Source organism: Cydia pomonella, chromosome 14, assembly GCF_033807575.1.
Source record: "Cydia pomonella isolate Wapato2018A chromosome 14, ilCydPomo1, whole genome shotgun sequence".
Taxonomy (NCBI): Eukaryota; Metazoa; Arthropoda; class Insecta; order Lepidoptera; family Tortricidae; genus Cydia; species Cydia pomonella.
The window spans coordinates 19,873,965-19,896,202 of NC_084716.1; the positions used below are offsets into that span (position 1 = coordinate 19,873,965).

The 22,238-nt window shown below is 41.8% G+C and overlaps 1 protein-coding gene across 1 annotated transcript; it reads right to left on the bottom strand.

The window, feature by feature from the left end:
- Positions 1–1,536: 1,536 nt before the first annotated feature.
- Positions 1,537–22,104, bottom strand: LOC133525153 (pyruvate dehydrogenase E1 component subunit alpha type II, mitochondrial-like). Its single transcript, XM_061861416.1, has 9 exons — positions 21,799–22,104; positions 21,615–21,689; positions 20,661–20,829; positions 19,514–19,674; positions 6,226–6,288; positions 5,421–5,592; positions 4,337–4,486; positions 3,485–3,660; positions 1,537–2,718 (listed from the first exon to the last, which is right to left on the bottom strand). Exons 1-9 carry the CDS (start codon positions 21,850–21,852, stop codon positions 2,533–2,535), a joined length of 1,206 nt encoding a protein of 401 aa, XP_061717400.1. The 5' UTR covers positions 21,853–22,104; the 3' UTR covers positions 1,537–2,532.
- Between the last annotated feature and the right edge of the window lie 134 nt (positions 22,105–22,238).

Here is a 22,238-nt window from a genome sequence, read left to right on the forward strand (position 1 = left end):
AGATATTTGCGCGTTTCGGGCTACCCAAGATGATGGTATCGGACAACGGCCCGCCGTTCACGAGTGGAGAACTGACCCAGTTCATGCAATTTAATGGCATAAAACAAACGTACTCTCCGGTGTATCATCCATCTTCAAACGGAGCAGCCGAAGGTGCAGTAAAGCTTGTCAAAAAAACCATTTTGAAGGCGCTACGGGATAAGCAAGACGTGGACGCTGCGCTCCAGTCATATTTACTGGCGTATAGGAACTCTATTCACAGTAGCACGGGCGAGTCACCGGCGAGGTTGCTACAGCGAAGAGGTCTGCGCACCCGACTGGATCTTCTGCGCGCCGACGCCGGCGCCACGGCGCACGAGTGTGCACGCGCCGCGCAGCTCCGACAGCGCGAAAATGCAGGGGGCGTCTCGAGGTCGTGTAGTGTAGGTGATAATATTTGGGCTAGGAATTTTAGCAAAGGGGAGAAATGGGTTAGCGGTACGATCACGGAACAATTAGGTTCACGTAATTATTTGGTGCAAAGGGAAAACGGTCAAATTATTAAAAGGCATATAGATCAGTTACGCAATAATTCACGCTTAGCTATAAGGGCGTGCCCAGCGACGGACTACGATAACCATGAGAACTCTGAGCCGTGTGCGCCACCGGAGCCCGCCTTTGTACCACCCCCTCCGATACCTAAACGTGTGCCAGTGCCCGTAGAAAGATATGGTGATCCCATATTATATTAAGTACTTATTTGTAATCATAGAATTAGTTTGAAATGTAAAGAATAATACGGGTTTGTACTTTCTAGATAACGATACCTACCTATTTAAGGAATTAAGTTCTGTTATTAATTTGCTATGGTAATATGTAATTGTTGTATAGTAATATATATATAGTGGGAACGGCTTGGCCATGTCAGTCTTATTAGTATTCGCTTAAGGCTTAATTTTATCTGACCTGGAGGAGAAGTTTTCACAGAATCCTTACTAGCCATATTAGTACATGGCCAACGACCGTATACGATGTAGTTTTAGTTAAGTGGTAGGGTGTGATATATGTACATGTATAGTACCGAAGGTATATACATGGGCACGTATCACGGCTGATCGCTCGGTCAGTGAACTCGCGGGTAGGTTAAGATTTTCATTATTTTATTCAATGTCATAATTTGGTGGTAGTTTTACTTTTCTTCCGAAATACATCTTTCAATACGAACGGACGTGCAGTTGCCTTTTTAATTAGATATTCCCGTGTTCCTTTCCTGGCTCCTATATATTTCATGAACGACCTGACTTTAACATGCTTTAACCTACATTATTTGATCATGTAATGTTTTCATCTACCCTCAACTGGCTTAAAGAGCTAAAATACCTAAAGATACAGAGTTATAGAGTTGGACCACGCTAAGTTTTCATGCCAAATGCTACGTCAAGTACGGCGCTCTATGGGGTATGTATGCATTGTTACTGTCAATTCGTTGCAAATTCCGCGTGGTCCGTCTTCATGTGGTTGGCATATTTTACGAGTACTTGTAATAAAATGACAAAGTGATTTATATATTTTTATTAATAATTTAATTACCCTTACAGACATATCAACACGTGCAACATAATAAATAATCATGTGCGTTTTCTTTTGTTACTAATTGATGATCCGTTTTGGCAGTTAATCTTACGGTGGATACAATCGTAAAAATGCTATTGTCCTATTCACCATACAGATTACATAGGAAACAATAAAATAATGTAGACTATGTTTAATAATTCGTTGATTATTTAACTATTTCTAAGTACGGTAACCCAGAGTTTGTTTAAAATGTAGCACAGAATGTTAGATCTTCAATCCTAATATACATAAATATGGATTTATACATAAGTATATACAATAACATAAGATAACTATATACGGTATTTATCACTTACTCATCACATTTGCTATAAATTCTTCTACAAATAATGCTTTGTACAATAAAGTGCCATCAAAAAGTAACTGTGTAGGTAAAAAGTCGATATTTGTTTACGATTTTATTTGATATATTTTTAACATAATTATTTAAAAGTGTGCTAAGCATCGCATTAAACATAAAATAAAAAACAAAAAAAAAGTTGAATAAAAATAGTAGAAATTCAGTTTAAAAATGGTTTACGTATAAGAAAACTCGGTAAACATAATTTGCATTATGCTCAAGATTTGGATTCGTTGAAATCTATCTCGGCTTTGTACGGAGGAGATATATCTAACGGCAAAGACATTAAACGTCGGTTGCTTCAAAAATTTACCGGTTCATAACCGGTTAACCTTAAATATGGCGACGACAATCCCATAGAGAAATGTCAAAGGTAAAATCGAAATTAAAAACACTTGTACAATTGCACTAACCGGTTAATATTAAACCGTTTTTAAGGGCCTTTGAAGCGACCGACCTTTAGTGATTTTCTTTGCCATTTTAATGATCAGTTGGGACATAGTGCCATGGAGCATGGCGGTAGGGTTAGAGGCCCTTCCTTGCCTTCACTTGCCCCAACTGATTACGTATTTGAACATTCAATTGCGCATCCTCGGCATGACCTCGACGTGCCTGAGCGGCGCGTCGGGCCGCAGGCCGCGGATGAAGGGCTCCGCGTTGTTGCAGTAAATGTCGCCGGCTAACTCCTCGACGCCGATCTCGGGCTCCGACTTGGCTTGCTTTGTCGCTTCGTCCACTTCTGTCCGGACTTTGGCGTCGATTTCCTAGATAAGATAATGATTTATTTCCTTAAACATGGTACACTAAGTTGGTACATCCTAAAACATTATGATAAACATTAACTCCCCAAATAAGCATTTTAAGCCGTCGCGTACTATTGGGTATAAGTTTTAGACCGGTAGGCCTAGCACATGATCGGCGCGACAGTATCTCGCGGCGAGATCGAATACCCATCTTTTACTAAGTATGTTAATTAAAGAGGGACGGGTAGTCTCGCCGCGAGATACTGTCGCGCTAATCATGTGCTAGCTCGGCTGGTGTTAAATTTGTTGATGAAAAACGAAATATTTGCTTTGATATTGTATATAATAGAATATGTATATAATAAAATATAGTCTGGCAAGCCAAAAAAAAGCCATTTCAGTCAGTAGAAAAGGAGCAAATTTAAAAAATGTAGGCGCGAAATGTTATCATCCTATATAAAATTTGAATTTTGCACCTTTTTCTACTGACAAAGTTATTTGACATACTAGATTCACCCAGTTTAAAATCTAGTAAACTAATATATAGTACACCTATATAAAAATAGTACATCAATATAATACTAGTACAAACTCATCAATCACAAAAATATTTCTGAGCTACAGTAAATAATTGAAACCGGTTTGGCAAAATAACCGGTTTTCAGTAATCCTACGTGGTTATTACATTGGTGTGTGAGCGAGACAGATAGCGATGTCCCGCTTGCACACTGGGCACATCTGCATCCAATGTAAATACCACCTTAGCTCTTAGCGTCCTAAAACATACCTTAAGCTGGTCGGGGGTCACAAGCTCGTTGGTGAGAATCTTCTCCTTAAACGACGTGATGGGGTCCCGGGTTTGACGGACCTCTTGGACCTCGTCGCGGGTGCGGTACGACGTGCCCGGGTCCGACATGGAGTGACCGGAGTAGCGGTATGTCTCCATTTCCATTACTAGTGGACCTAGACAAAAAAATAATAATTTTAGTTGATTTTTGTTGGCAGTACGAGTCTTAATAGACGCGTAAGCATTGAGAAATATTTTAGACGCAAATCGACAACGGAAATAATCGCCGTTCGGCACTTTTTCTAGCGGCGCCGGGTTTTATGTTGTTGAGAATTTTACGCAGCATTACGAGAGACACGTAAAGTCGGATACTACGTCACGTTATTGTGTTTATTGTCCTGTCTGAGTTCTGAAATAACATGATTTTAGATATTTTTTTATATGTGTGTGAATGTGTTATTTGTATCAATCAGTAGCCTGGCTTACCCTTCCCGCTGGTGCAGTTATGTATAGCGTACCGCGTAACCTGTGTTCCATGTTATAGTTGAGATGAATGGGATGATCCTGTGATTTTTCCCTTCAAGACGAAGTAGGAAGACCCTCTGTAGGTGCCAGGGATCGGAACCGGTTTTTTGGAAAAACTTTGAAATAAACATATATTTCGGTTTATTTTATACTCCAAATATAGGACTCCGTTGTGTTTTTAGACAACGACTTCGTATTATTAGATTGCCCAATTAGAAATGAAATAATTAACAAAGAACGAAAAAATACCGTTTTCGTTCCCATACAAAAAATACCGGTTACCGATCCCTGGTAGGTGCCTTGGAGAACAATGTTGGCAGTTCTTACCCTTCCCACTGGTGCAGTAATCGATGGCGTATCTCGTGGCCTCCCTGGTGGCGAGGACGTCCATGCCGTCGACCCAGATGCCGGGGACGTAGTCGCCGCGCGAGTAGTACTCCGCGCTGGCTGAGGACCTGTCCACACTCGTGCCCATGCCTGGGGGACAAAAAATTTTGGTACGAAGATGTTACGATAAATTCTGTTGTAACATCTGCTGAATTAAAATGTAAATAACCGGTTACAGACGTTACAGTACAGTACATATTTGCCTGAGGAACAAAAAAATTTGGTACGAAGATGTTACGATAAATTCTGTTGTAACATCTGCTGAATTAAAATGTAAATAACCGGTTACAGACGTTACAGTACAGTACATATTTGCCTGGGGAACAAAAAAAATTGGTACAAAGATGTTACAATAATTTCTGTTGTACAGTCAAGTGCAAAAATATGTATCGAAAGAATCGTCTCATAAATATGGTACTACGCTCTTATTACACTGGAATAAGATGCTATGGGACATATTTTTGAGTAAGATGTTTTTACACTTGACTGTTACATTAAAATGTAAATAACCGGTTACAGTACAGTATATCTTATATTTAACCGGTTTCTTACTTAGCTTATAAAAACGATACATTTAACCGGTTAAAGATGTATAAATATCATTACATATTAATATGTAACTTACTGATTATGATATCATCCTAAAGTTATTCATTCATCGGGTACAAGTTAAAATTTGTCTTTTTTATGCAGAAAGTTTTGGGTTAACCATTTGAACGCTTTATGTCATAAACACAAACATCACTCAAACGCCATGATCCCGGGCGCAATCTAATATAAGCTTTATTAGAAGCTTAAGATACTTTTGTACTCAATGTATAAATATTACTGTCTCCCAATTTGTGCCGCTGTGGCTTTAGCTGTTAAGGTACAGTTGTAAACTGAATAAATAAACAATAAGCCTTACTCGAAAGTGTGAAGGTTACTTTGACAGCGTCCGCCATAACACCTTGTCCTTAGCGCTGTGGGCACGAACGTTCTTGGCGTTCAAAAGGTGCAAGTGGCAAAGTAAACGGTTTCTTACCGTATCCGTTGTTCTCGCAGACGAACACACACGGCAGGTCCCACAGCTTGGCGATATTGTACACCTCGAACAACTGGCCTTGGTTGGCGGCGCCGTCGCCGTACAGGGCGAAGCAGACGCCGCCGTCGCCTTTATATTTGTGTGCGAACGCCACGCCCGCGCCTAGGGGGCCCTGGACGAAATTTAAATCGGTTTATATTAAAAAATGTATTACGGATGGCACAAGACTTCGACTGTATCATGACAAATACAATAAATCATTGAAGCATTTCCTAATAGGTATCCTCTGTGAAAGCTACTCGTTTAAATCATTTAAAATGCGATGAAACAGAAGTTTGGCTTTTGAAATCTTAATATAAACTAATTGGTGACCGAAGAGCTGGCGGCTTCTTCGCACAACGTATCAGCATTGCGATACGACGAGGAAATGCCGCCACCATCCTTGGGGGCCTCAAGGGCCTATTTTAGATTCTAGCTAGTTATTAATTTGGTTTAGTATTTGTACAGTTACTGTAATTCCTCTGTATACATATATATTACGTAAATAAATCAAAGTAGTATTAAAAAAATATACTAAGTAAAAGGTCCAAAACCGGTTAATTTTTCAAACCGGTTTCATGCCACCTATGAGGATTTAGATAGTAGAACTAACTTTGCAACCAACATTTTTATTTATTTGTAATAAGGCAGCAATCCTTTTATAACCGACTTCAATTTCATAGAAGTAGGAGGTTCTGTATTTGGTTGTGGCTATTTTTTTATGTTTTAGGTTATGATACATACTTATATTTGATATTGTACTGACCTGAGCTCCCACAATTCCGTTTCCACCATAGAAATTTCTTCCGTAAAGATGCATAGAGCCACCCTTTAAGGAAAAAACATAATTGTGTTAATTCAGAATATAAACATTCGGTTGTTAACTAGGGTAATGTGAAGAACTGTAATTGTCCAGCTTTGGCCTTGTATTCTATAAGATTTTCTCGTATTTACTGTGGCAACACCAGCTCACAGTTGGAATTTGAATATTGCTCTGTCATAGACACGTCAGAGTCAGTGTGTCATCAACCTACCACTAGTTAACATCGTATTTCGTCGTTCTCGCTAGTTTTCGCAACTTATTGAAAGCACTACTGCCAATCACGTCTCTAGCATTTAGACTCAGTGTTGTGTGGACGAAGGACACCAGGCACATCCGCGAAGTGGAAAATCCGAGGTCTAAGTTGGACGACTCAAGGTAACGGTTCTGAGCTTACTTCTAGCTGGCGACAAGGACAGCCAGAATCACCACCAGCGGTCTTCAACGGCGACCAACGATTCAGCCCCACAACTCCCGGACTGAAAGGTATTATGCGTTTAAAATTTTGGGTCCAGTCCCCGCGAAGTGTACGGGCGGCTGGATCCGTAAGGTCTGTGTGATGTTTTATATCTCTAATGAATTAATTATGTGACACTGGGATGATGTTGTGTTGTTATGAAAGGTGATGGTGGTAATGAATGTTAAGATATGAAGATGGATGGTGTAGATGAGTTGTTATGTGTTGTTGAACTTTTTTAAACTGTTGATTATGGTCCTGGATAGATTGCAAAATGAGGTCAATGTACTTTCTCTGCTAATGAGGTCTGGGAGGCTGTAAGGTTGAATTTGGAGATTATGACAGATGATTTCATGATTGAATCTTGCTATGCTGAATTTTGGGCATGATCGTAGAAGGTGGTCTATTGTTTGTGGGGTGTTTCCGTCACAGGGGCAGAGATCGTCGGTGATAATTTTCATTCTTTTTAGGTATTTCTTGTGGTAGCCGTGTCCGGTGAGAATTTGGGTTAGATGGAAGGAAATGGTGGTCTTGTTCCGGAGCTCTTTGATGTGGTTAAGAGTTGGTAGCCAGTTCTTTAGGTGCATTCCGGTGGTAGAGGTGAGGTAGTCATTGCAGTGCGCTTTTTGTGTTTCAGTTTTACAGAGGTGCTTAATGTAGGAGATGGGAAAGTGGTCAAAGTCGGGTGCACGGTGGAGAGTGGCGGCGTTTTTGGCTTCCTGGTCCGCTTCCTCATTTCCAAGCAGTCCTGCATGGGCCTTGATCCAACAGAACTGTATTGTGCCTCCTTGTGTGATTTGGTGGATTTTCCGATGAATGCTGTTGACTATGCGGTTAGTGCTGTTTCTATTGGCAATTTCCTGTAATGCTGACAAGGAGTCGGAAAACACGGTGCAATGGGTTATTTGGAGGTGGATACATGTTTCGCAGGCAGTGTCTATGGCTACGCATTCGGCTTGGAATACGGAACAGAATTTATGTAGCTTTTTGCGTTTGATTGTGTGTCGGCCATCAGGGTGGTGTATTATGACTGCTGCTCCGACCCCTCCGTCATGTTTGCTCCCGTCGGTGTAGATTCGGTGCATGTCTATTGTATTGTATGGTTCGAGGTCTGTTGCACTGTGGATTTTATTAATTTTGATGGATATCCTGTCCGAGGGGTGGAGAAGTTGCGCTGGTGGTATTCGGGTGTCCAGAGTGAGATCAGTGGGTAAGTATTTGCTGATTCCACTCCGTTTCGTTTTTTCGACTTCAGCTACTTCGTTTAATTTGTGGTGGAGCGGCGTGAGGTTCGCTAGAGCTATGGAGGCGATGGTGGGCAGCGTGCGGAAGCCTCGGATGATTTTTATTGCGAATCTACGTTGTAGGCTGAGGAGCGCTTTGGTCACTTTTTTGTATTTCGTTGCACTACTCCATACTTCGGCACCGTACGTTATAATGGGTTCGATTGCGTAATTATAGATAATGGAGACATTTTCTGCATGTACTCCCCATGTTGAGCGGATAATTTGGCAGAGTTTTGCATACATTTTCAAGGCTTTTCCGATGACATATTCGCAATGGTTGATAAACTTGAAATTTTGATCGATTATAATGCCGAGGAGTTTGAAGTTGTTGGAAAATTTGATTGGGATGTTATCCATGGTAATATTACAAGTTTTAGCTTTAGGCGTGCATGTCATCAGTTGTGTTTTCTGTGGGCCGAATTTAAGGTAGTTTTCGGTGCCCCAATTAGAGATAGTCTGAAGGATGTGGTTGGCATTAGTTTGTAGTTGTTCGTTATTTTGGGCGGTGCAAATTAGGAGGATGTCGTCGGCGTATGCTTGGATGTAGTTCCCATTTGGTAATTCTGTATCTAGGAGGTCGTCCATGATTAAGTTCCACATTATTGGTCCTAGCACTGAGCCTTGTACGCAGCCTCGGTTTTGTATTTTGGTGGCAGTGGCGTCGGCGTAATTGAGTACTATTTTCCTGTCCTGTGTGTAACTTTGGATGACATTGTATATATTTACCGGACAATTGATGTATTGTAGTCTTCTGAATAGGGCGGGCCACCACGCGTGATCGAAGGCGCCTTGTATATCCAGTGAAATAGCTACGACCATCTTTTTGTGGAGTTTTGCCTCTTTCATGATTTCTATTGCATTTATTATTGCATCTGTGGTGGATTTTTGTTCTTTAAATCCGTATTGTTTGGAATTTGCTATGTTGTTGATGTACATATGATAAGTTAATCTCTTGGCAATTAATTTTTCGTATATTTTTCCGAAAACGTTCAGTAAGCCTATTGGTCTGTATGAAGCTATATCAGAATAGTCTGCTTTGTTGGGCTTTGGAATAGTTTTGATGAATGCAATTTTCCAGTATTTGGGAAAATAACTTAGGTGTAAACATCGGTTCAAAAGTCTGGTGAAGATTATTGGGTATGTCTTGATGAAGTGGTGACATATGTCAGGGGTAAGATGGTCTATTCCGGGTGCTTTTTTGCTGTTCATAGATTTGCTGACTTCGATTATTTCTTCTGGGGTAAAGTCACTGTCATTGTTATTATTAGAATAGTATTGAGTTGATCTTCTAATGATCTGGTGTTGATGGTTATCATTAAGGTGATCGTCATCTGGGAAGAATTTATCCATAAGTGCTTCTGCTGTTTCTTGACTGGAGTTTGTGTATTCAGTTGGGGATATCTTGAGTGTTGTTGGAGGCTGTGATTGGGGTAGGTCTTTAAGCAGTTTGTTGGTAATATTCCAAACGTGTTCTTGGTTTTGTTTAGAGCAAAATTCCCGGAAATGTTCTGATGACGATTTTAGAATAGCGTTGACGTATTCTACTCTGGCTTCTTGTTGTTCTTTAATTACGTGTTCTATGTTTTTATTGCCTCGTTTTAGATCTTGCGTCCGATGGTGTAGGTGTATGACTCGTTTTTTCAAGTTGGTGAGTTCGTCATTCCACCAAACCGCGCGCCTGTATTGGGTTTTTCTTCGGAGTGTGGCATCGCATGCACTGAGAATTATGTTAGAGAGATAATTGATGTATTGATCAATGTTTTCAGTATCGAAGCTTTCAACATTGGGATTTTCAAGACTGGCTGAGTGCATTTCTTGTTTGATTTTGGTGATTACCTCTTCCCAATCTGCCTTTTCAGTGCTGTATCTGTAAGTTGTCTTCGTGGTATTTTTTGATAGCTTTGCACTTGTCATGTTGTACGTAAATGTTATAGCATGATGGTCCGAGGATGGTGAGGCATCGTAGTTGATCTTCCAGTCTTGAATGAGAGTTAATATGTTTCCGGAAGCCAGCGTAAGGTCTATGATTGATGTCCTAGTTTGTCCAAGTGCGGTGTTTTCAAAGGTAGGGTTAGATCCGATATTACATACATTGAGGTCGTTGGCTATAATAATATCTAGGACATCTGCACCTCTTTGGTTATTTTTGCTGGAACCCCAAGCTGAGTGCCAGCCGTTGAAGTCGCCACAGATAATTTGCTTCGCATTTTGGTTTGATTGGAGGTATAGTTCCAGGTGATCCAATGTATTGGAAACGTCCTCTTCGGGTTCTATATATATGCTTGATAGTAGAAGTTTTGAGTTTTCCATCTTTAATTGAATGGTGCAGAGGTTGGGATTAGAATGTTGAGTAATTCCGAGGTAAGAGCCAAGATTGTTTTTAATAGCAATGCAAGCTTTTACTCTATTGCCGTTTGATGGTGTCTGGTAAATATTGTATCCAGCTATAGGGCTGAGGGTATTATTTTTGCCGACGTATGGTTCTGTGATAAAGGCTATGTCATAATTATTCGAAGTCAGATATTGTTTGAATTCATGTGTGGCCGCATATCCTCGGCCTAGATTACTCTGTATACATTTGAGTTGGTTTTGGGTATTTTGGGACCGTAGGGCGTTATTATTGGCTGTAGTCTGTGAGAGAAAGGTAACTTCGCCCTACACTATTTCACATTTTAGTTTTAATTTAATATTCTAATTTTAATATGTCACAACTTTCTTGCTCAACCGGCCCCTAAATTTCATTCCCTATCGCCCCCCTTTTTCGAATTACAGTCCACTCTCTCGCTATTGAACATTTTGGCCTTCGATCCGCATAATTTGAAAAGTGACCTTTGGTTTTTCGTTTCTCGTTGTTTGTTGCTTATTCAAATTTGTTTGGTCATATCATTTGTTTAATTCAAAATTTAGGGTACACTTATAAAAAAGTCGAGGGTAAGCAAGAAAGTTGGTGGCCGTGTAGTAGTGCTTTTAGTAAATCATTCGTTCACTCGTGGTTAATATTGCTGGCAACATTCTCATAGTTGTCAAGGGTTAACGTCAACTGTCAATGTCACTAGTATCAGTCAGCAGTACTTCGTTGTTATTGAATTAATTTTGCAATTAAGTTTGAGTTTTTCGCCGTTTTAGTGTTTTTAATTGCACTTAAAACAATATGAGTGTACATGGTGATAGTGACACGGATCCCGCGACAGTAGACATGTTCCATGTCGCGCGAGGTTACGCTATTTTTCGGTTAGAAAATATTGAGGGTTCCGATTTGAAAGGGTATGATGAATCAGACATCAAGGATATAGAAAAGGACTTTCACAAAGCACAACTACGGATTTTACGTCCACTGAAACCTGAAAAACGTGTGGAGGAGTATGAAGTCACCAAGGAATTTGAAAGTAAGCTAAAATCCGTAAAATGTAGGTTGAGACAAATGGCTAGAAGTGAAATAAGTGATAAGCCTGAAGTGAAATCTTTAACGCTTGGGAATAATTTAGCTAAGCTTCCAAAAATATCGATTACGCCTTTTGATGGGAAACTGGAAAGTTGGGTGTCTTTTAAGGAGCTTTTTGATTCCCTTATACATAGTCGGAGCAATATTAGTAATGTGGAGAAATTGCACTACCTTCTATCAAGCGTTCAGGGTTCCGCACATGATTTAATAAAAAGTTTTCCTTTGTCAGGTGACAATTACAGCAGTGCATATGAAACACTGTCCAACTATTATGATAGGAAGAGGCAAATTGCTGTCATGTACTATGAAAAACTGCTAAATTGTGAGCCAGTCAAAACAAAAATGGATTTGGAAAGGGTTTTTAGAACTTTTAATGAGAATTTAACTATTTTGTCAAAATTTAACCTCCCCGACAAGAATTTTATGTTATATTATTTGCTTTGGGCAAAGTTAGATGTCGCTACCCGAGAAGCATTTGAGTTACAACTCGCTTCCAATACTGAAGTTCCAAAGTTTGAGGAATTAAAAAACTTTATTGAAAAGCGGAGCAGGGCTTTGGAAAACTCCAGTGTTAGTGTTAGGCCTCAAGTTCAGAATGTTAAACCGTTAACCAAAAACAAAACGGCCCTTGTCGTTTCGACTACATCAACACCAAGTTGTGTTTTTTGTTCGGGTCAACATAGTCTCGATAAATGTAACAAGTTTATAAATCTCAATAATGATGGCCGGTTTAATTTTGTTAAGGAGAAGGGTTTGTGTATTTTATGTTTCTCAAATGCACATAGGGTGAAAACTTGTCGAGCTTCTCGCTGTAGTGTGTGTAATCGCTCGCACCACAACTTATTGCATTTCACAAAGAGTGTGGAAGCTCCCACGGGCACAGAGATTGCCACTGCACCGTCTAGCAATGGCATGAGTAGTAGTACTAATAACACAGTTTTAGCTGCTATGGCGGGAGATAATACAATCTTCTTCGCTACTGCCCAGGTGTTAATTCGGGACAGTTCTGGTGTCTTCCGCCCAGTGCGGGCGCTCTTGGATGGTGCTAGTGCATGCAATTTCATGTCAAAATCCTGTGCAGAAATGCTAGGGTTTGAAACTTCTGGACAACACACTGTGTTTGGCATTGGCAATTCGCCATATCAAACATTTGGCGCACTATCATGTGAGGTCAAGCCAATGGGAAATGAACCCTCTTCACTGAGTACTAAACTCGAAGCTTTCGTTTTGTCGCCGGTATGTGCCGACCAACCTCCTCAACCTGTCGATTCGTCGGGGTGGTCGCACATCAGGAATTTATCGCTGGCTGATCCTGGTTTCGCCCGTCCGGCGCCGGTGGACCTGTTACTTAACGCACAGGTCTTCGTTTCGTCGTTGTTGCCCGGTATACGGCGCGGGGAGCCTGGACAGCCTACTCTGTTGAAAACCATCTATGGATGGGTCGTTATGGGTGAGTGTGACGGGAGTCAGCTCACAACAAGCGCTCTCGTATCGTATCGTAACAATAAAAATCATTGTTTTTTCGTGTCGAGTCCTTCGCAGATTTTGTCGCTTGATGATTCTATAAAAAAATTTTGGGAATTAGAAAACGTTAGTTCTCCGACTAAACCTTTCGTATCTGAGGAGGACCAACGCTGCGAGGACTATTTTCTTGAAAAATACTATCGCAATGAAGAAGGCAGGTTCGTAGTTCCACTACCATTTGTCGATCCCGCGAACAAACCTACCTTCCTCAATTCGCGTGAAATTGCTCTCAAGCGGCTCACGTCGTTGGAACGCAAGTTGAACTCCAACCCCGAGTTCAAAAGGGCGTATGTGGAATTTATGGATGACTATGAGGCTCGTGGTCACTTGGAAGAAGTGGAACCTCCTTCCACAAGTGAAGGCCACTTCTATTACATACCTCACCATGGAATTCTGCGCGATTCCGTCACCACTCCTCTTCGCGTGGTTTTCGACGCAAGCGCTAAGGACGCCAACGAGGTGTCTTTGAACGCTACTCTTCTCGCTGGGCCCAAGCTTCAGACCAACATCTTCGATCTGCTCACACGTTTTCGCTGGCATGCCGTCGTCTTCACAGGTGACGTGAAACAGATGTACAGGCAGATCCTGGTCTCTGATGAAGACGCTGAATTTCAGCGCATTTTGTGGCGCCCTTCTGCTGTCGGTCCTGTGCGCGACTACCGTCTTAAAACGGTAACCTACGGGGTTTCTGCTGCGCCATTCCAAGCTCTTCGTACAATGGCTCAACTTGCCAGTGATTCTGCAGCCGCATACCCAAGTGGTTCAACTGTTCTCGCTCGTGACATCTACGTCGACGACGTCGTCACCGGAGCGGATTCTGTCGAGCAGGCGCGTTCGCTTCAGGCGGACCTTACGAAAATATTGTCGTCGGGGGGTTTCCACCTCAGGAAGTGGACCTCCAATAGTAGTGAGTTCTTGGAGAGTCTTCCGTCTTCTGACCTGTACTCGGAAGACTTTAAACATTTCGAAGAAATGACTGACATTTCTCTAAAGATATTGGGATTGCTATGGCAACCTCAATCAGATTCTTTCCGGTTTCGTGTCGCCGCTGCTCCTAACGGTCGGTGCACCAAGCGCACCATTCTGTCGGAGATAGCTAGAATCTTCGATCCATTAGGTTTCCTCTCGCCTGTAACATTTCTCGCCAAGTATCTGATGCAATTGCTTTGGGTTTCGGGCGTTTCCTGGGATGGAGATGTCCCGGAAAGCATCAGGCTGGAATGGCAGGAATTCAAAACTCAACTCTCGTCGCTGAGTGCTGTAGCTGTGCAACGCCGTTTAGTCGGGAAATTCGACGTGCTACATCTCCACGGATTTTGCGACGCGTCAGAACGTGGCTTCTGTGCCGTAATCTATTGCCGTACCGAAACTGAGGAGGGTGACGTCGACGTACAGCTCGTGTGTGCTAAGTCCAAGGTCGCGCCATTGCGTAAATTGTCGGTGCCGCGTCTCGAATTGCTCGCAGCGGTTCTGCTGTCTGACTTGATGGCTTCGGTCGTGGAGGCTTTGAAGCCTTTCCACTCGGTAGACAGAATCTTTGCATGGTCGGACTCAAGTGTGACGTTGACCTGGATTAAGTCGTGTCCGTCCAGGTGGAAAACGTTCGTGGCCAACCGTGTGAGTCATATCCAAGACGTTATTCCTCCCGATTCTTGGCATCATGTCAGAACCACTGACAATCCAGCCGACTGCGGATCGCGTGGTTTGCTTCCCCAAGATTTAGTCAACCAAACTTGCTGGTGGAACGGGCCTGATTGGCTCAGGCACCCCACTGAGAGCTGGCCTAAGTCAGTGCTGATGCCAGATAGGGACGTTCTCCATGATGAGCAAAAGATTACAGTCCTCGTAGTGTCCAATGACAATGCACTAATCGACAACTTACTGGAGAAGTTTTCGTCGTTAAGAACACTTCAACGTGTTTTAGCCTATTGTTGTCGCTTCGCGAATAACGCGAAGAACCGAAAAACGGCCGGGAAGTGGCTACGCGGTCCTTTAACATCTATCGAAATAAAGCAGGCACTCATGGTTATTGTACGTTTCGTGCAGCAGCGCAGCTTCGCTCAGGAAATCGAAATCATTTTGAACAATCATTCGAACTCTCTCCCAAAAGCGTTCAGAAAACTGTCCCCATTCATGGATGACGCGGGTCTCTTGAGGGTGGGCGGTCGCCTGTCGCGAGCTTCTCTCGACTTCGACGTGAAGCATCCTTTGCTTCTACCTCGCGACAATCGGCTGACCTTCCTTCTTATCGATGATTATCATAAGCGATTCATGCATCCAGGCATCCAAACACTTCATAACTTGCTAGCGCAACATTTCTGGATTATGTGTCCGAAACGGGCTATTTATGCAGTTGTATCGAAGTGCATGAAGTGCTTTCGGGTGCGGCCACCGGGTGCTCCTGCGCCACTCATGGGCGACTTACCATCGTATCGAATATCCAAGCTGAAGGCTTTCTCGAGCGCAGCGGTTGACTTTGGTGGGCCTTTCGACATCGCTCTCGGTCGCGGACGTGGTAACAAGACGTACAAAGGTTATATTTGCGTCTTTGTCTGTACCGCAACAAAGGCCATTCATACCGAGCTCGTCACCGAGTTGTCCTCGGATGCTTTTCTCGCCGCACTTCGGCGTTTCGTCGCTCGCCGTGGTCGGTGCAGCCGGTTAGTGTCTGACCAAGGTAAAAATTTTGTCGGTGCGAACAACATCCTGCAACGCCTAGTGAAGGATGCTGCCGCACACCATACAATTCACTTCGAATTCAACCCGCCGGGTAGCCCACATTTTTCAGGACTCGCTGAAGCTGGAATTAAAGCTGTTAAAACACACTTGTCGCGTGTCGTCGGGAACCAAAGGTTGACATACGAGGAATTCTCGACGATCTTAGCCCAAGTCGAGGCTTTACTCAACTCCAGGCCACTCACTCCTCTCAGCACCGACCCCAACGACCTGTCGGCCTTGACACCGGGTCATTTCCTCACCACGGAACCCCTATCGGTCGTACCTGAGGAAGACTTCTCAGACGTTCGGGTTAGCCCTCTCCAACGCTGGAAGTTGCTTCAGAAGATGCACCAGGACTTCTGGAACAAATGGTCGAAGGAGTATATGCATACTCTCCAGCAGCGGATGAAGTGGCACGACAGACACCCTAACGTCCAAGTTGGCACACTTGTGCTCGTTGTAAACGAGCAGACGAGCCCAATGAAGTGGCCCCTGGGTCGCATTATCGACACACACCCCGGATCTGACGGGATCTGTCGTGTGGTTACTGTGCGCACTGCCACAGGGTTGTACAAACGGCCTGTGGTCAAGCTGTGTCCACTACCTGCGTAGTCGCTTTAATGCGCTACATTTGTGTTGTCCATTCTTCGTTTAGCTTTAATATTATCGCACTTGTTTCACTTTTATTGTTCTTTTCGCTTAGTCAAAATACAAATGCATTTTGGTGGGCGGAATGTCCAGCTTTGGCCTTGTATTCTATAAGATTTTCTCGTATTTACTGTGGCAACACCAGCTCACAGTTGGAATTTGAATATTGCTCTGTCATAGACACGTCAGAGTCAGTGTGTCATCAACCTACCACTAGTTAACATCGTATTTCGTCGTTCTCGCTAATTTTCGCAACTTATTGAAAGCACTACTGCCAATCACGTCTCTAGCATTTAGACTCAGTGTTGTGTGGACGAAGGACACCAGGCACATCCGCGAAGTGGAAAATCCGAGGTCTAAGTTGGACGACTCAAGGTAACGGTTCTGAGCTTACTTCTAGCTGGCGACAAGGACAGCCAGAATCACCACCAGCGGTCTTCAACGGCGACCAACGATTCAGCCCCACAACTCCCGGACTGAAAGGTAACTTCGCCCTACACTATTTCACATTTTAGTTTTAATTTAATATTCTAATTTTAATATGTCACAACTTTCTTGCTCAACCGGCCCCTAAATTTCATTCCCTATCGCCCCCCTTTTTCGAATTACAGTCCACTCTCTCGCTATTGAACAGTAATACATACATAAATACAAGCAAAGAGAATTTGAAATAGAGGTGGATTGTCAAAGTAAATTTTGTAGCCACAGTAAATTTACTGCCATCTTTCGACACATGATTAAAACTTTTAGAACGCCATTTGACTTTAATCCTTATTCTTTCACTGATAGGAGTTAAAATTGTTAAATATCAAAAAGTGGCGACATCTACATAGGCCAAAGCTATGCCGGCATCGGCGGAACATTAAACTTTTCCAGAAACCAGAAAAGAATAAGCTTTGTTATCTATTTTTTACGACTAATGTGAGAAATTGTGGGGAACAAAGAGCGATGACAGCGCTCAGCGTGGTAAAAAGATGAAATTTCGTGGGTTTAACCTTTTGACCACCAAAGACGTCATATGACGCGCGCGGCGACAGCCCAATATGAACCTTCATGCATACCGACAAGGTTCACGATTACACGCCGCGTACGATAGGCGTGGCGTTCAAAAGGTTAAATAAATTAATAAAGGTTAGATCTATGATAAAGAAACACATGCTTAAAATGCGAAAATAATGAAAATTTATACAAAGATGAAGTGTACTGTATAATTAATTCTACACGCCTAGACTCCTTAACTCAAAAAATCTTTTTAATTTAAGATTAGTAGTTAAGTTAGAAAAAATGCATGTTTTTTTGGTATGAAATAAACAGATTAAATTTTAAATTTTTTTTTTTTTTTAAATGTTTATAATACCACACAGTTGAAGGATGGCAGAGGACAGGAGGCTAAGACAAAACAAATTTCGTGACACCCCGATTTTCTCCTATCTAACAAGTAAGCGAGATGCGCACACTTTTATAACTCGAGGGGTAAGTCAGTGTACTAAGTGTGCGTGCGAAATAGGCTTGCTACGTAGTCGTCGAAATCACAATTGGTTACTTGACAGTTTTTTGTAAATAATGGCAACGATCTTGATTTTCCTGAGGATCAAATGTCTATATGGGACTCATGGCATTTAAGCAACACAAAGGTCAGAAATGAGAGTTAAAGTCTGACGCTCGCACTCGACGATTGAAACGCCTCTAACAAAATGATAATATGATGTGATATCACATGAAAGTGGTACATTGTAGGTTGGTATTAGACTAAGTATATACCTTAAAAAGCTAAAACCCGTTCTGAGCCATGCCGGGTCCAAAGGTCCCCATCACACTAGCAGCGTTACCCCGCTGTATGGCGATGGAGACATGTTGAACAAGCCATGACTCAGAACGGGGGTCATTTCCTTTCTCCCTGAGTCGCTTGCCAAGCTCTCGGAAGAGCTCACGCGCCTCCCCCCCCCAGGGCCCGGCTGTCTCGACGGCGACGGGCACGAAGTCGTAGGTGGCTTCCGAGGCAGAGTATTTCAGGCGCTTACTTTTGGCGGCAGTCTCTGCCGCTGAGCCTGCCGACTTAGCAGTGTGTCCTACATGGGATGCAGCAAAAGTACTGACACAGGTTGCATCCCATATAAGACACCGCCCTCTCTGCCAGGGAACCAGCGTCAGCCCGTCGGGACGTCTGTTCGAGACAGCCCTGGAGGTTCCAGGAGGCACGGAACACCTACCGAGAGCATCGCTCGACGAACTATTTCGTTAAGAGAATGGTGCCTCACATTACATTAGTCTGTCCTAAATGTATGGAAGATCAAGGAAATTGCCATTTTGACCCTGAATTATTGCGTTTATGTGTATAGTTGTCATACAATTGATTTTTCAATAAAATGCAAGGAATCAAACGGTACCATTTTCTTTTCTATTTTTGAAAGACAATTTTTTTTTTGAGACTTTGGAGCCTTGTATTTTTTTATAATATCAATATAATTTTTAAATTAAACTTTTTTATAATAGATGGCTCGTTTTCTATCCATTTAACTTAACTTTGTCATAATATTCAACATGTGTCAAGTACCCAATTGTATCTAAAGCAACCCTACTTATCTATTTGCTAACTTTGTGATTTATACATTCCAATATCTATCAACTATTGTGCGCTGGTGGCCTAACGGTAAAAGCGTGCGGGTTCAAACCCCGGCTTGTACCAATGAGTTTTCGGAACTTATGTACGAAAAATCATTTAATATTTACCAGCCGCTTTTCGGTGAAGGAAAACATCGTGTGGAAACCGGACTAATCCCAACAAGGCCTAGTTTACCCTCTGCGTTGGAAGGTCAGATGGCAGTCGCTTTTGTAAAAAACTAGTGCTTACGTCAAATCTTGGGATTAGTTGTCAAGCGGACCCCAGGATCCCATGAGCCGTGGCAAAATGCCGGGATAACGCGAGGAAGAGGAAGAATATCTATCAACATTGCATTGTATATATTATGTTATAGATTTAATGATATATTTTAAATTGTATTTTTATATATAAGTAGTTACACTATTGTCTTAGGTTTAGTACCTGTAAAAATAGTTGTAAGTGTGGGAAAAAAAAAAAAAAAAAACACCTAAGCACCAGCGCGCCACCAACAGCGGCCAACAGGGGAACTAAAATATGTTGACACTTTACGCTCATACCTTGCCGCGCGAGCAGCCCGTGCGGCGGCCCGTCAGCTCGGACAGCACGCCCAGCACGCTGACGCCCATCAGGTGCGTCCAGCCGTGGCAGCGGTACGCCGTGATCACGGAGTCCACGTCGCGCATGGCCTGACGCATGCCCACCGCTACGGCTTCTTGGCCTGAGGGGTCAAATAATTTTTTTATTGGTAATATCTTCAACAGGACCTTTGATTTTGGTAATAAGAAGTAAGACCACAGAATTAGGTAATAATGCAAAGTATACAAATTTTCTAATTAGCTAGCTGAAGCAAACTTAAGGTAATCATTTGTAGTTATTGTTTCCAATATGCTGGCACTAAGATAATAGAAAGGCTGGCTGCTTTGCCCCTCTGGGTAGCAATGCTTATCCGCTGGGCGAAATACAGGCCAGCCCTCTGGTCACCCGAAGCCTCTATAAGGCGCTTTGCTAACTCCATATAAAGGCGGCGCGCGCTAGGCCCTCACGGCCCTACGGTTTCAACTCCAAACGCCGCAAATATGTAACTACTGCCAAGGTTGACATACTTGCAATGCTTGAGGCTTTCGGCCGAGGATGCGGCCGCACCAAAGTCATCTTTGGTGCCTGGAATATGGGACGGTGCCAAGGTATCTATGCGAGTAGCATCCCAGACAAGGGGCCGTCCCATACTCCAAGGCACCAACGTCATTGTCCAAAGTGTTAGCAAAGGTCTCCATTTTGACTCAGGCAAACTGCTTTTGTACATTCACCTCTACATGACAATTCTCAATCGAATCTCGTGAAATTTTTTTGAGAAGATCAGTAGTTCAATAGAATTTTTCTGTCGTTTCGTTTTTTGTAAAATGTTCAAAATGGTGGAAATTGGTATAAAAAAACTTAAGTTCCATTAGGGTCTATGACACTTAAGACTATTGTGAGTACACTGTGATAATGAGTGAACAAAGTAAGTATTTTTTGTTTTTTAAGCTTATGATATCATCCTGAGGTCTACAGCTCACAGAGCCACTAGTTCTAATTTATATGCTATTCAAGCTTTATTGAGATATTGTTAATTTTGAATGCAACATAATGCAAGCTGCTAATATTTTAACTAATCGTAAATCATAAAAAAAAAAAATATACCATTGTTAATATACTTTTACTCACCTGAGTATAAATGGCAGAACCCACGAATGATCTTCTCTTTATACAGGTTTCCGGAGGCAGTCTCAATCCTCCGAAGGGTGGCAAGTTGCGCGTAAATTTTGAGGGCATCTTCTGATGTGAGTGTGGCCGATTGAGCTGGGCCCTTATCCAATTTGTGGAGTTTGTAGGGCTGAGTGTGCAAATAAAAAAAAAAATTAACCATACAGTTAAGAAAATGATATTCACTCCTTTCCATAAGGACCACATGCAATGTGCACTAGTGGTGGTCACGAATTCAATGAAATAGTTGAGTGAAGCAGACTCAAGTAGTTGACGATTTTTACATACAAACATAATCGAAATCAAATGCTAAGCTAATGGCATGGCAGTATAGTTGAGATCAACATTCCTTTCATTCATTGATTCAACTCAACGCGATTCCTTTGACGCCAGTGCGAGCAAGACGCAAGGACGTAATAGCAAAGGCTCGAAAATGAGATGGAGTTAGTTGACATTGATTGAGAGATACTTTCGTTGATCGACAATTCAACTTGACTAGATTCCATTGACGCGAATGCCTTTTTCTCTACAGTTAAAGCAAAAACCTAGTTGACGAAATCAACTAGTTTTTCAACTAGTTGACGTTAGAGGAGTAAAAAACCTTTGTGAAATGAAATTTAAAAAGAAAACATTATTTTAGTAGATACAATACAGAACTCAAGATAGTATAGCATTCAGAATGTCATATTCATATCTATTGGATCATACATCCGACATGTGATACAGAAAGATAATATCAAGTTCAAAACAAATAATTTTGAAGGTTATGTTACATAAGTAAGAAATGTATAAAGTGAGAGTAACTTTAACTTAAGCTGCAATTTACTTCAAAAATACAAAGTTTGACCTTGACACAACACTGTAAGTTCATCTAATTCGTATCAATACATCAATAACTGTCTTTTTTAAACTTACCTTAATCTCAAACGTAGCTTCACTTTTCGTGCTGTATTTTGATTTCGTAGTCGTCACAACCGGGGTGGCCGCTTTCTACAAAATAACATCAAAATGAGATCAACAATATCAACTTTTACCAAGTATTAACTGACCATGTTAGCAGAAAGGAAAGCCGAAAAATCGTAACGCAAGAAGTACTTACTGTGATAGTGTTTCCAGACAAAAGTTTAGCGGCAGAGGGAATTAGCTTACTCATTTTGATCACTAAATCTTTTAGAAAGCCCAGTATAAATCAGTGATCCACAAATAGGACCACTTTTATTCAATTTAATTGATATTTTTTCTTGAAACACAGGCCAACCCCCGACGTATTTGATCGTGAAGAGTTGACAGATGTCATTCAGGACAAAAAGGTCACACATTTGTGACACTTATTTCACCGCTCATTTTTATGAAATTTTTAATATAATAATAATTCAATTTTTAAATACTGTTTTTAAAGAACAAGGTAAATGAATTTGTGTATGACTTTTTTTTTAAATATGGAAATACGTAAATATATGAATGAGTAATTAAATTCTGTCAGTTTTAAATAACCCTTGAATATTTTTGTGTCAATGTCAAGCATAGACATACAATATG